The sequence below is a fragment of the Chiloscyllium punctatum genome, chromosome 2 (assembly GCF_047496795.1).
Source record: "Chiloscyllium punctatum isolate Juve2018m chromosome 2, sChiPun1.3, whole genome shotgun sequence".
Classification (NCBI taxonomy): Eukaryota; Metazoa; Chordata; class Chondrichthyes; order Orectolobiformes; family Hemiscylliidae; genus Chiloscyllium; species Chiloscyllium punctatum.
The window spans coordinates 98,750,504-98,763,534 of NC_092740.1; the positions used below are offsets into that span (position 1 = coordinate 98,750,504).

General features: G+C 40.1%; 1 protein-coding gene across 7 annotated transcripts in view; it reads right to left on the reverse strand.

The window, feature by feature from the left end:
- Positions 1-13,031, reverse strand: part of shc3 (SHC (Src homology 2 domain containing) transforming protein 3) — a 237,544-nt gene that overhangs the window by 51,880 nt on the left and 172,633 nt on the right. For all 7 annotated transcript variants that reach the window (XR_011962693.1, XM_072586330.1, XM_072586340.1 and 4 more), the window contains 2 exons: positions 9,482-9,665; positions 3,396-3,492 (listed from right to left, as the gene is read on the reverse strand). Coding sequence is in view for 6 of the 7 variants with exons in the window: in XM_072586330.1 (XP_072442431.1) it covers positions 3,396-3,492; positions 9,482-9,665 (281 nt within the window). In the remaining variant the exon portion in view is untranslated. The remainder of the gene's footprint in view (positions 1-3,395; positions 3,493-9,481; positions 9,666-13,031) is intronic.

The window sequence follows — 13,031 nt, forward strand, 5'->3', positions numbered from 1 at the left end:
CACCTGGCCCATTATCCCTCCAAACCCTTCCTATTCATATACCTATCCAATTGCCTCTTAAATGTTGCAATTGTACCAGCCTCTACCACTTCCTCTGACAGCTCATTCCATACACGTACCACCCTCTGCATGAAACATTTGTCCCTAAGATCTCTTTTACATCTTTCCCCTCTCACCCTAAACCTATGCCCTCTAGTTCTGGACTCCCTGACCCCAGGGAAAAGACTTTGTCTATTTATCCTATCCATGCCCCTCATAATTTTGTAAACCTCTATAAGGTCACCCCTCAGCCTCTGACACTCCAGGGAAACAGTCCCAGCCTGTTCAGCCTCTCCCTGTAGCTCAGATACTCCAACCCAGGCAACATCCTTGTAAATCTTTTCTGAACCCTTTCAAGTTTCACAACATCTTTCCGAAAGGAAGGAGACCGGAATTGCATGCAATATTCCAACAGTGGTCTAACCAATGTCCTGTACAGCCACAACATGACCTCCCAACTCCTGGACTCAATACTCTGACCAATAAAGGAAAGCATACCAAATGCCTTCTTCATTATCCTACCCACCTGCGACTCCACTTTCAAGGAGCTATGAACCTGCACTCCAAGGTCTCTTTGTTCAGCAACACTCCCTAGGACCTTACCATTAAGTGTATAAGTCCTGCTAAGATTTGCTTTCCCAAAATGCAGCACCTCACATTTATCTGAATTAAACTCCATCTACCACCTCTCAGCCCATTGGCCCATCTGGTCCAGATCCTATTGTAATCTGAGGTAACCCTCTTCGCTGTCCACTACACCTCCAATTTTGGTGTTATCTGCAAACTTACTAACTGTACCTCTTATGCTTGCATCCAAATCATTTATATAAATGATAAAATGTAGAGGGCCCAGAACCGATCCTTGTGGCACTCCACTGGTCACAGGCCTCCAGTCTGAAAAACAACCCTCCACCACCACCGTCTGTCCTCTACCTTTGAGCCAGTTCTGTATCCAAATGACTAGTTCTCCCTGTATTTCATGGGATCTAACCTTGTTAATCAGTCTCTCATGGGGAATCTTGTCGAATGCCTTACTGAATGTCCTGTACAGCCACAGTAGATCACATCTACTGCTCTGCCCTCAACAATCTTCTTTGTTACTTCTTCAAAAAACTCAATCAAGTTTGTGAGACATGATTTCCCACGCACAAAGACATGTTGACTATCCAGAATCATTCCTTGCCTTTCCAAATACATGTACATCCCTCAGGATTCCCTCCAACAATTTGCCCACCACCAAGGTCAGGCTCACCGGTCTATAGTTCCCTGGCTTGACTTTACCGCCCTTCTTAAACAGTGGCACCACGTTTGCCAACCTCCAGTCTTCCAGCACCTCACCTGTGACAATCGATGATACAAATATCTCAGCAAGAGGCCCAGCAATCACTTGTCTAGCTTCCCACAGAGTTCTCGGGTACACCTGATCAGGTCCTGGGAATTTATCCACCTTTAATCCTGGGGATTCATCCACGTTTCAAGACATCCAGCACTTCCTCCTCTGTAATCTGGACATTTTGCAAGATGTCACTATCTATTTCCCTACAGTCTACATCTTCCATATCCTTTTCCACAGTAAATACTGATGCAAAATATTCATTTAGTATCTCCCCCATTTTCTGTGGCTCCACACAAAGGCTGCCTTGCTGTTCTTTGAGGGGCCCTATTCTCTCCTTAGTTACCTTTTGCCCTTAATATTTTTGTAAAAACCCTTTGGATTCTCCTTAATTCTATTTGCCAAAGCAATCTCATGTCCCCGTTTTGCCCTCCTGATTTCCCTCTTAAGTATACTCCTACTTTCTTTATACTCTTCTAAGGATTCACTCGATCTATCCTGTCTATACCTGACATATGCTTCCTTCTTTTTCTTAACCAAACCTTCAATTTCTTTAGTCATCCAGCATTCCCTATACTTACCAGCCTTCCCTTTCACCCTGACAGGAATATACTTTCTCTGCACTCTCGTTATCTCATTTCTGAAGGCTTCCCATTTTCCAGCCGTCCCTTTACCTGCGAACATCTGCCTCCAATCAGGTTTTGAAAGTTCTTGCATAATACCATTAAAATTGGCCTTTCTCCAATTTAGAACTTCAACTTTTAGATCTGGTCTATCCTTTTCCATCACTATTTTAAAACGAGTAGAATTTTGGTCGCTGGCCCCAAAGTGCTCCCCCACTGACACCTCAATCATCTGCCCTGCCTTATTTCCCAAGAGTAGGTCAAGTTTTGCACCTTCTCTAGTAGGTACATCCACATACTGAATCAGAAAACTGTCTTGCACACACTTAAGAAATTCCTCTCCATCTAAACCTTTAACACTATGGCAAATTACCCACACTTGCATTATCTGTGAAGGGTAGAACATTTACTTACCAAAGATGTGAATGAATATCCAACATACACACAATCAGAACATTTCAGTACCCCAATCTGAGCTTCCACCACAGCAGTGAGACATTGAGTTTCTGCTATTTGTACCACAACGAAAGCTAAGACACCAATAACAGACATGATTGATTCTAAGACTCTGTTGATAGAGTTGGACAGCTGGAAACAATAGGCTTCAACGTCTTTGCTATGCCTGTGTCAAGTTGGTGCCAATTTATTACAACAAATGAACAGTACTGGAAGTGTTGACTGCATGTAGCATTCTGTACAATTAGTTGCAGCAAGAATTCTGCCTGAAGTCTATTAAATTGTCAGAAGTTAATTTTGCAAAATGTTTCCTCACATCCATTTTCCGCAGATGACAAGCTTACAGCCCAGTACAAACAGGAAACATAATTTAAAGAAAATCTAAACTCCATCATACATTGGGAAAATTTGGTGAGTTGTTACAGAACATCTTGTAGATGGTACACACTGCTGCCACTAGGTCATGAGATTAGTTTTGAATTATTACGGTAAAGAGCCAGCACAGACACACTAAATGGAATGATTTTGGTTGTGTTGCCCTCTGTGTTTTTGTATTATTTATTGACATGGATCAGGAATACTAAGTTGTTAAATGTCATCATTTCACTTTAAAAAAGTGTTCAGCAATTTTCTTTTTCTGTGGAAAAAAACGTACTCAGAAGAGACAGGTAGGCTGTTTCTATTGATTATGTCATTCCCTGTGTTGCACAATACATTTTCAAAATAATTTACATGGTTGTGTTGTTTTTTTTTTCCAAATGATATTTAGAACTCTTCCATGGTAATATATAAACAATCTATTTAATGAATAAAAATCTGACACAGTGCCCTCTATTGACCACATTCATGGAGGATCCTCAAATCTCATTCACTTTATACAGTTTCTCCTGTGAATTTTCCTATTGTTTCAAAAACAGGTATTTCTCAAAAGGTTATTTATTTACCATATCTGCCGAGTGCATGTCTCCGGTCTTCACCGTGGTTTTCGCCCAGATCTGGCCCTTGATAGTAGCTTTGATCTTGTCCAATGGCTAACACTGGCTACAGTAACAAAGTAAAATTGTTCAACACTAAAGGGTTCCATGCCTAAAACAACACAGAGTAAGAAAAAGTAAAAGAATACAAACATTTCTTTCTTTGGAATGATATCCGTTCTTTTTCTTCCCCAACTTGTGTCTCATGCAGATGTTGATTATACTTAACTGTTTATTTTTCAATCAATGGTAATAAAATGTAAAAGGATTTTGTAGCAATGGGTGAATGTAGTACCAATATTTTATGCAAATTATCAGTGCTGCTCTGTGGCCTTGTTCTTCCTCTTTAAATGACCACATTTCTCCTTACATGATCCTTCATTTCAACTATTTAGTTCAAAGCCTCCAGTACTGTCCTTTTATGTGACTCACCAGAACTCTAGTCTCAACATTGTCCAGGTGAAGACCATGCCACTGGTACAGTGGTACTTTCCCCAGTACTGGTGCTAGTGTCCTATGAATCAAAATCCTCTTCTATTATGACAGTCTTTAAATCATGCATTAAAATCTCTAATTTTATTCACTCTATGCCAATTTGCTTGTGGCCTGGGTAGTGATCTAGAGAGATTATCATCTCTCTGGTTTTATATTTTAGTAAATATCAGAGGGTGGTGGTGGAGACCTGTGACCAGTGGTGTTCCACAGGGATCAGTTCTGGGTCCACTGTTGTTGTCATTTATATAAACAATTTGGATGAGAACATAGGAAGCATGGTTGGTAAGTTTGCGGATGCCACCAAAATTGGTGGTAAAGTAGACAGTGAAGACATTTATCTCAGAGTACAACAGGATCTTTATCTGGGCCAATAGGCTGAGAAATGGCAAATCAAGTTTATTTTGGATAAATGCAAAGCATTGTATTTCATTCAGATCAACAAGGACTTACACAGTTAATGGTAGGGCGCTGGGGAGTGAGAGACCGAGGGGTTCAGGTCCATAGTTCATTGAAAGTTGCAACACAGGTAGACAGGGCCATTAAGAAGGCATGTAGCATGCTTGCTTTTGTTGCTCAAACCTTTGAACATAGGACTTGGGATGAGAGTCAAGAGTATGGTGCTGGAAATGCACAGCAAGTCGGGCAGCATCCGAGGAGCTGGAAAAAAAATCGACGTTTCAGGCATAAACCCTTCATCAGGAATGAAGGGCTTTTGCCCAAAATGTCGATTTTCCTGCTCCTCAGACGCTGCCTGACCTACTGTGCTCTTCCAGCACTACACTCCTGACGCTAATCTCCAGCACCTGCAGTACTCACTTTCGCCTATAGGAGTTGGGATGTCTTGTTGAAGTTGTACATTGGTGAGGCCACTTTTGGAGTACTGTGCATAGTTCGGATCACCCTGCTATAAGAAAGATGTTATTAAATTGTAAATCATTTGTGTACCCTTTCCAAGGGTGGTAGCGAAATTGGAGAGTTTGAGTTATAAGGAGAAGCCGGATAGGCTGGTAGTTCTTTCCCTGAAGTGGAGGAGACTAAGGGGTGGCCTTATAGAGCTTTATAAAATCATGACGGGCATAGATACAGTGAATAGCAAAGGTCTTTTCCTGAAGGTAGGAAAGTTCAAAAGTAGGGGGCATAATTTAAAGATGAGAATAGAATGATTTAAAAGGGAGCTGAGGGATAATTATTTCACACAGAGGGTGGTTTGTGTGTTGAATGAAATTCCTGAGAAGTGCTAGATGCAGGTGTAATTCCAACATTTAAAAGACATTTGGACAGGTATATGAATAGGAATGGTTTAGAATGATATGGGCCAAATGCAGGCTGTGTGACTCTATGACTCTATATCCCTTGTAGCTGCACATACTCCCTTAACAGATAGCCACATAAAGCACACTAATTCGATCCTCCTTGTTTCACTGCAAGTTCTTCTCTAACTACAAATAGATGTCCCAAACGCTGCCACTGGACAAGCAACATAGTTTTCTGGATTAATATTCTCAGCTGCAGAAAATTGTACCTATTCCCAAATTACATTATCTTCTACTACCACTACATTTATCACATCTATTGTCCAACTTAAATGGCTCTCTGCACCATGTTACAAAATCATCCACCTTGCAGCCTTATTTTCATTCAGACAAACCATAATCTTAGCAGGACTTATACATTTAATGGTAAGATCCTAGGAAGTGTTACTGAAAAAAAGAGACCTTGGAGTGCAGGTTCATAGCTCCTTGAAAGTGGAGTCACAGGTAGATAAGAGTAGTGAAGAAGGTGTTTGGTATGCTTTGTTTTGTTGGTCAGAGTACTGAGTATAGGAGTTGGGAGGTCATGTTGAGGACATTGGTTAGGCCACTGGTGGAATATTGCTTGCAATTCTGGTCTCCTTCCTATTGGAAAGATGTTGTGAAACTTGAAAGGGTTCAGAAAAGATGTATGGAATGAGCTGCCAGAGGAAGTGGTGGAGGCTGGTACAATTGCCACATTTAAAAGGCATTTGGATGGGTATATGAATAGGAAGGGTTTGGAGGGATATGGGCTGGGTGCTAGCAGGTGGGACTAGATTGGGTTGGGTATCTGGTCGGCATGGACGGATTGGACCGAAGGGTCTGTTTCCATGCTGTACATCTCTTTGACTTTAAGAACAACAAAGCCATTGGTTAATTGTAAAGTTTGAAAGTCTACCTTTATAATCCCCACACAACTTCACTTACAGTCATACTCGCTTGTACCGACCACGGACCATATAAGAATACTCTAGGCCAAGAGTTACAATTCTCTTTTAGAACAAAATCTCTGGGCAACTTACCCCTCCTTTATACTATCCGTAGTTTATTCAATCTTAACTAAAGTTTCTGAAGCCAAAAACACTTTGTGCATATATGGTCACTGTGGATCACACTGGTGTACACCAGTGCCCACGTACTACGCTTGTAACTCATCATCTGTCCTGCCATATGACTTGTGTTTTAATGACCAAATCAACTATTCTTTATTTAAATCTTAGTTGATGCCTCTAGTTTTGTTCTAATTAATTCTTCCCTAGACCCACTCTGGTCAAGACCTCATCATAGCCTTGGTCCAAATATGGACAAAAGAGCTGACTTCCAGAGGTGAAGTGAGTGAATCCTCCTGAAATCAAGGCAACTTTTTTATCAAGTGCAGCATTGAAGATCCTTTTCAAAATTAAACACCAATTTCTGTTGACAGGAGTCACAACTTGAAAAAAGAAAGATGGCTGTGGTTGTCAATGACTACATCTCAGTACCAGAATATTCTTGCAGTAATTCCTCAGTGTATCCAAGGTCAACCTTACTTCAATTGCTTCATCAATGATGTTTGATTGATCACATTGCAAAAAATGGTAATATTTCTGAGTATTCAACTGCATTTGCAAATCCACAGATTGTCTGCACAAGCAGCAAGAATAGGACAGTAGTCAGGCTTGGGAAGAGAAGTAGAAATCACACAAATGCTAAGCAATCACCATCTATGACAAGAGAGAATCTAGCAATCTTCCTTTGAGTCAATTTCATTACTGTCACTGAATTATTCTACTATTAACTTCTTAAGGCTTAGCATTAAACAGAAAATGGATCAGCCATATAAATGTTGTAGCTATACTAGCAGGCCAGAGACTGGGAACACCACAACAAGTACCTCATTACCCGTCCCCCCACAGTCTGTCCACCATCTACAGGGCACGACTCATGAGTGTGATGGAGTAGTCCTCACTTACCTGGATGATGTGGGTCTAACAACACTCGAGAAGTTGAACACTATCCAGGGTGAAGCAACCCATCTGTTTGGCACCCCACACACCACCTTAAATATTTAATTTCCCCATTACTGGAGCACCATATCAGCATGGTGTATTATCTACAAGATGCTCTACAGCAACTCACCAAGGCTACTTTGACTACTCCTCCCTAACCTGCAATTCCCTAAGGCGACAAGGACAATAGGCAAGTCAATTAAATGATGTGCAATAAATTATTAAATGATTCAACAAATAATTATCCTCCATAAAAATCTCCTTGATAAATTCCTCAACACATATTCACAGCCACCACTTTCAGCTTTCCACCTCACCTAGTCTCATTGCCTGCATAGTTTCACTGACAGATAAGATCACATGGGCAGAATGGTGGCTCAGTGGTTAGCACTGCAGCCTCATAGTGCCAGGGACTTGGGTTTGATTCCAGTCTCAGACGATTGTCTGTGTGAAGTTTGTACATTCTTCCAGTGTCTGCATGGGTTTCCCCCAAGTGCTCTGGTTTTCTCCCACAGTCCAAAGATGTGCATGCTAGCTGAATAGGCCATGTTAAATTGCCTATAGTGTTAGGTGCATTAGTCAGGGGTAAATGTAGAGTAGGAGAATGGATCGGGAGGGGGTTACTCTTTGGAGGGTCAGTGTGGACTTGTTGGGCCGAAGAGCCTGTTTCCATACTGTAGGGAATTTAATCTAAACACTTCTTAAATTATTCACCACCTGCATAGCCTTTCTATGCTCTGAATCTTTTACTCTATAGCTCCTTCATTCTCATTCCTGGAAGAAACAACCTTGTGATTCACTCACAACTGCACTCACGTCCTCAGTCATCGAGATGGTAGCTTTCCATTTAGCACAATAGTTATCCAGCTCCTGACTTACTCAATGATGGCTGCGCCTTCGCTTTTAGTTTCCTAGTCCCCAGGAAGACATTCTCTGTCATCCTGGCCATTTCTCCTGGTATGGCCTTTTTCCATGCCGGTTTGAGTCCAAGGGATGCCTATCTGGTGAACCGCCTTTGTAATTTCCCTCCTTTCCACTACCCACCAAGGCAGCCTGCTTCGTGCTTCTTTCATTAGTTTCACTTGACTCCCCTCACATCCTCTCTAAGCTCATCTTTTCAAGAGACTGATCTCCTGTTACAATCATCCTATTCTCTCTACACTGCAGATCAGCTAACTTCTCTTCCAAGACCCCATGTTAGCTAATATTGTAAGTGCTGTCGCTCTTTAGGCACTGCCTCCCTTTCCCTTAAGTATGCCAATATCACCCTCTTCCTCAAAAATAATGCTCGATTCTGCCATCTTGCAAACTGCTCCTATGTCAAACCTCCCTTTCTTCTTTACAGTTCTTGAACATGCTGCTATCTACAAAACCTGTTCCTACCTTGGAAATCTTCAAACTTGAATTCATCCAATCAGGTTTCTGATCTTGGAGAAGAGTGACTTAACATGTGCAAATGTTCCTGATAGGTATAAGTTCTCAACTCTGGTAACATTCTTATAATTCCTTTTCTGCATGTTCTCCAGTGTTTCAATACTACTCTTCGTAATATGATTGAACTGTTAATTTGGAGAACTGATGCAGACACAATGTGAAACAATTCTGTGAATCTGTGCCCTCTGATAAAATACATACAAAAATGAGCAGGATGCTACAATAGCACTTAGCTTAACTGTAGAGAGGAAGAAGGAAATCCTACTCTCAGATTCCAATTCAGTAATCATTGATTCTGGAGCTATCAGGCATGATGCCCATTGCTATTTAGCCAACTGTTGCTCACCACTTAAGCTCATATCTGAAGAAAAGTCACTTGCATAAAACAAAAGAATAGTTGGAGTCTATAGAACACCACTGTAAGCATAAGCATCTTATTGCTAAACTGGTTGAGACAATCCAACACACTGCAGACAATCAATGAAAAATTTGTTATCCTCTCTGATTATATAGGGCACTGTATTACTCAATAAGCCAATGCTGAATAAATAAAGCTATTTCTAATCAACAGAAATAATGATCATTTTAGTGACAGCTCTAGAAATGAATGTACTTTATATAGATTTTCTGTACTACTTGCTTTCACGTTTGGCATTTTGAAAGCCACATTCGAACAGAACGCACAGTGGTTGCTTGGAGCAATCTCATCACAATTAGAATAGTTAATAAGAAAAACAACAAGATTCAATTGTCTACCTTTAAGACTTGATTCAAGGAATTAATACTTTAAAATATGTAAGCTAATAAAAATACATTGAGAAATGTGAATCACATAAAATTTACCAACCTGGTTAATATCAAAACAATGTGCAGGCAGACTCTGATTCAACCCTAGCTGATGAGTTTCTCTAAGTCGGACATCAATAAACCCACCAGAAGGAGGGATTTTCCCAGGAATACTGTTATAATAAGGATGCTCTGTTACCTCTTCATCTTCTCCACCCCAAATTGATTCTTCTAAATTTGGCATTCTGCACGAGATTGGAAAGTGATTGTTACTTGTGTCACGCAGTATAAATAAAGAGTATTCAATGAAAATCTCACTATATGATTTAAAGTTTTGTATCATATATATTCAATTAAATGTTCTTGAAAAAATATTCTTGAAAAAATACAGTGTTATATGAGAGATGTCAAAATTATATAAATGATTTTTGGAAATTGCTATGCTTTTTCTGTCCATGGGCAATGATTTTTCTTGTTGATGAATTTCATAACTAGATACTTGCATTCACCACAGTAGAAACCAGATCTTAATGCAACTATTTTGTTGGCTTGCCATTGCCTTCCTCACCCTTTTGAACTTCAGAGTACCTTCTTCCAGATGGGTTGCAACCAAGGCTAAAGAGTTCTATGTATGCATAAAATAGGGTTTTGCCACATTGCTCTCAAGTAATCCTATTGGACGTAAACCCAATATCCAGTATCAGTACTCTGATTGCTATTGCCAGAAATGGGGCCAAAATCCAAACCTGTTGATTCAGAGATGAGAATGCTATTGCTGAACCATTAGCCCCTCCTGTCTTTCTACATAACTAAAATTCTCAGAGATTAAATGACCTATCATAGGTAGGAATTAAATGTCAAGTAACACTGCTTTTCATTTGTCTCCAACAAATGTAGCATATGTTATTGATGCAAATTAAATAATTGCACAACATGAACTCTATGTGCATTTCCAAAATATGCTCTTGGAAAGCAAAGCTACTCAGTGAAAACACAATGTCAGTATGGCTTACTTGGTGGTTAAGTCCTAAAGGGCATAGCTGACAGACTGGGTCTGTGGGATGTGGTCAGGGAACCAAGAAGAGGGAAAAACACATATGACCCCACCCTCAACAACCTGTTCATTAGTCTACTCTGGATCATCATCAAAGTGATAGAAAGTGTCATCAACTGTTCTATTAAGCAGCACGTGCTTAGCAATAACTTGCTCACTGAAAACCAGTTTGGGTTCCACCAATGTTACTGGCTCTTAACCTCATTACAGTCTTGGTTCAAATATAGAGAAAACAGCTGAATTCCAGCTGAGGAGAAACTTGGCATCAATGCCAAATTTGACTGAGTGTAACATCAAGGATCCATAGCAAATCAGAAGTCAATGAGAAATCTCTCCACTGGTTGGAGTCATACCTAGCACAAAGGAAGATGGCTGTGCATTTTGAAGGTCAGTTATCTCAGTTCCAGAACACCTCTGTAGGAGTTTTTCAAGATAGTGTCCTAGGCCCTACCATCTTCAGCTGCTTCATCAATGACCTTCACTCTATTATAAGTTCAAAACTGTGAATGTTTGTTGATGATTAGTGAATAGTGCTGACCATTATGCAATGATCAGATAATGAAGTGGTCTACACTCAAATGCATGAAGATCTGGACAATATCCAGGCATGTTAGCAAGTGAAAAGCAACATTTGCCAATACAGACATAATGGGTCGAACGACCTCTTTCTGTATTGTAAAATTATATAATTCGATTTGTGCCACACAAATGTCAGGCAATGACAACCTTCAGCAAGACAGAGATTCGTTTTTGTCCCTTAACATTCAGTGGCATTACAATTACCATTGTACCCCCACAATCCACATCATAGGAGTTACCATTGTCCAGAAGTTAAACTGAACTAGTCATATAAATACAGTAGCTACAACTGAAAGTCAGTGTTAGGAATCCTGCACTGAGTAATTCACCTCCTAATTTCCAAAACTCGTCAAATGTTGACCAAGCACAAGGCACAACTGTGTGAAATAATCTTCATTTGTCCAGATGAGTGTGTCAATGGTGAAGGGAATAAATGTATATGGATCTGGTGCTAATCATGCAGGCTGCTTTGTTGTGGATGGTGTTAACGTACTTGTGTATTATCCATATTTAGCTCAGGTTAATTCTGGATGTTAGATTATAAATTATACATATATAAGTAAAACGTGGCACAGCACCAGGTTATGGTCCAGGTTTATTTGGAAGTGCTAGCTTTCGGAGCACCGCTTCTTCATCAGGTAGCTATGGATTAGAATCATAAGACATAGAATTGATAGCAAAAGATCACAGTGTCATGAAACTGATATGATATATTGAACAAACCTAGAATTCTGTTAATCTCAAGATTGGGATACAGACAGATTCAAACTTCACACCTTTAATGTATTGTCTGAGCTGACATGTCACCTTTTTCTATAAAACTTTAAGTTAATGTGACTTGAAAGAAGTTCTGGGATTTACATAATAATGAACTGAAACCTGCAACCCATTCTAAAAGATGAAAGACTTAACAGCAATCTAGATTTGTTCAAACATCGTGCCAGTTGTATGACACTGTGATCTTTTGCTATAAATTCTGTGTCTTATGATCCTGCTCCACAGCTACCTGATGAAGGAGCAGTGGTCCAAAAGCTAGTGCTTCCAAATAAACCTGTTGGACTATAACCGGGTGCTGTGTGATTTTTAACTTTGTCCAACACGAGCACCTCCACATCATATATATAGTAGATTGTATTACTTTTCTGACTTTGTACAGTAACATTTCATGTTGTTTGTCCAAAACTATGGCTTTATTTTCTTCGTGAGTCCCAGGAGTTTAAACTTGGTCTATTTTAAACAAAAAGAAACTTGTCTTTAGCCATGTCATAACTGAAATTTGGCGGTGTGGTCTGGAATAATAGAAAATCATAATTATATAGATATCGATTGTATTATGTTTGCCTTATTATCCAGTTATTGTCCAAGCATTCCAGTCACCAGAAAGTAGTGGGATAAAATAGGACTGAAGAAGACTTTGATCTTATACTCATGGCAGACTGGTACAAAAGGTGAAGTCACGTGGTATCGGGGTAAGATGGCTAGATGGATACCGAACTAGCTTAGTCATAGGAGACAGAGAGTGGTGGTGGAAGATTGCTTTTCAAAATGGAGGGCTGAGAGTAATGGTGTTCCACTGGAATCAGTGCTGAGACCCCTGCTGTTCATGGTCTACATAAACGTGTTTGGTCTAATTAGTAAGCTTGTGGACAATACAAAGATTGGTGGAGTTGCGGATAGTGAGGACGATTATCAGAGGATATAACAGGATATAAATCAGTTGGAGGCATGGACAGAAAAATGGCAGATGGCGTTTAATCCAGACAAAAGTGAGGTGATGCATTTTGAAAGGTCAAGTATAGGTGGAAATTATACAGTGAATGGCAGAACTCTCAGGAGTATTGATTAGAGAAAGATCTGGATGTGCAGATCTACAGATCACTGAAGGTGACAGTGCAGGTAGATTAGGTATTAAAAAAGGCCTGTGACATGCTTGCCTTCATTGGAAAGTGCATTGAGTATAGGAATAGACATGCTATGC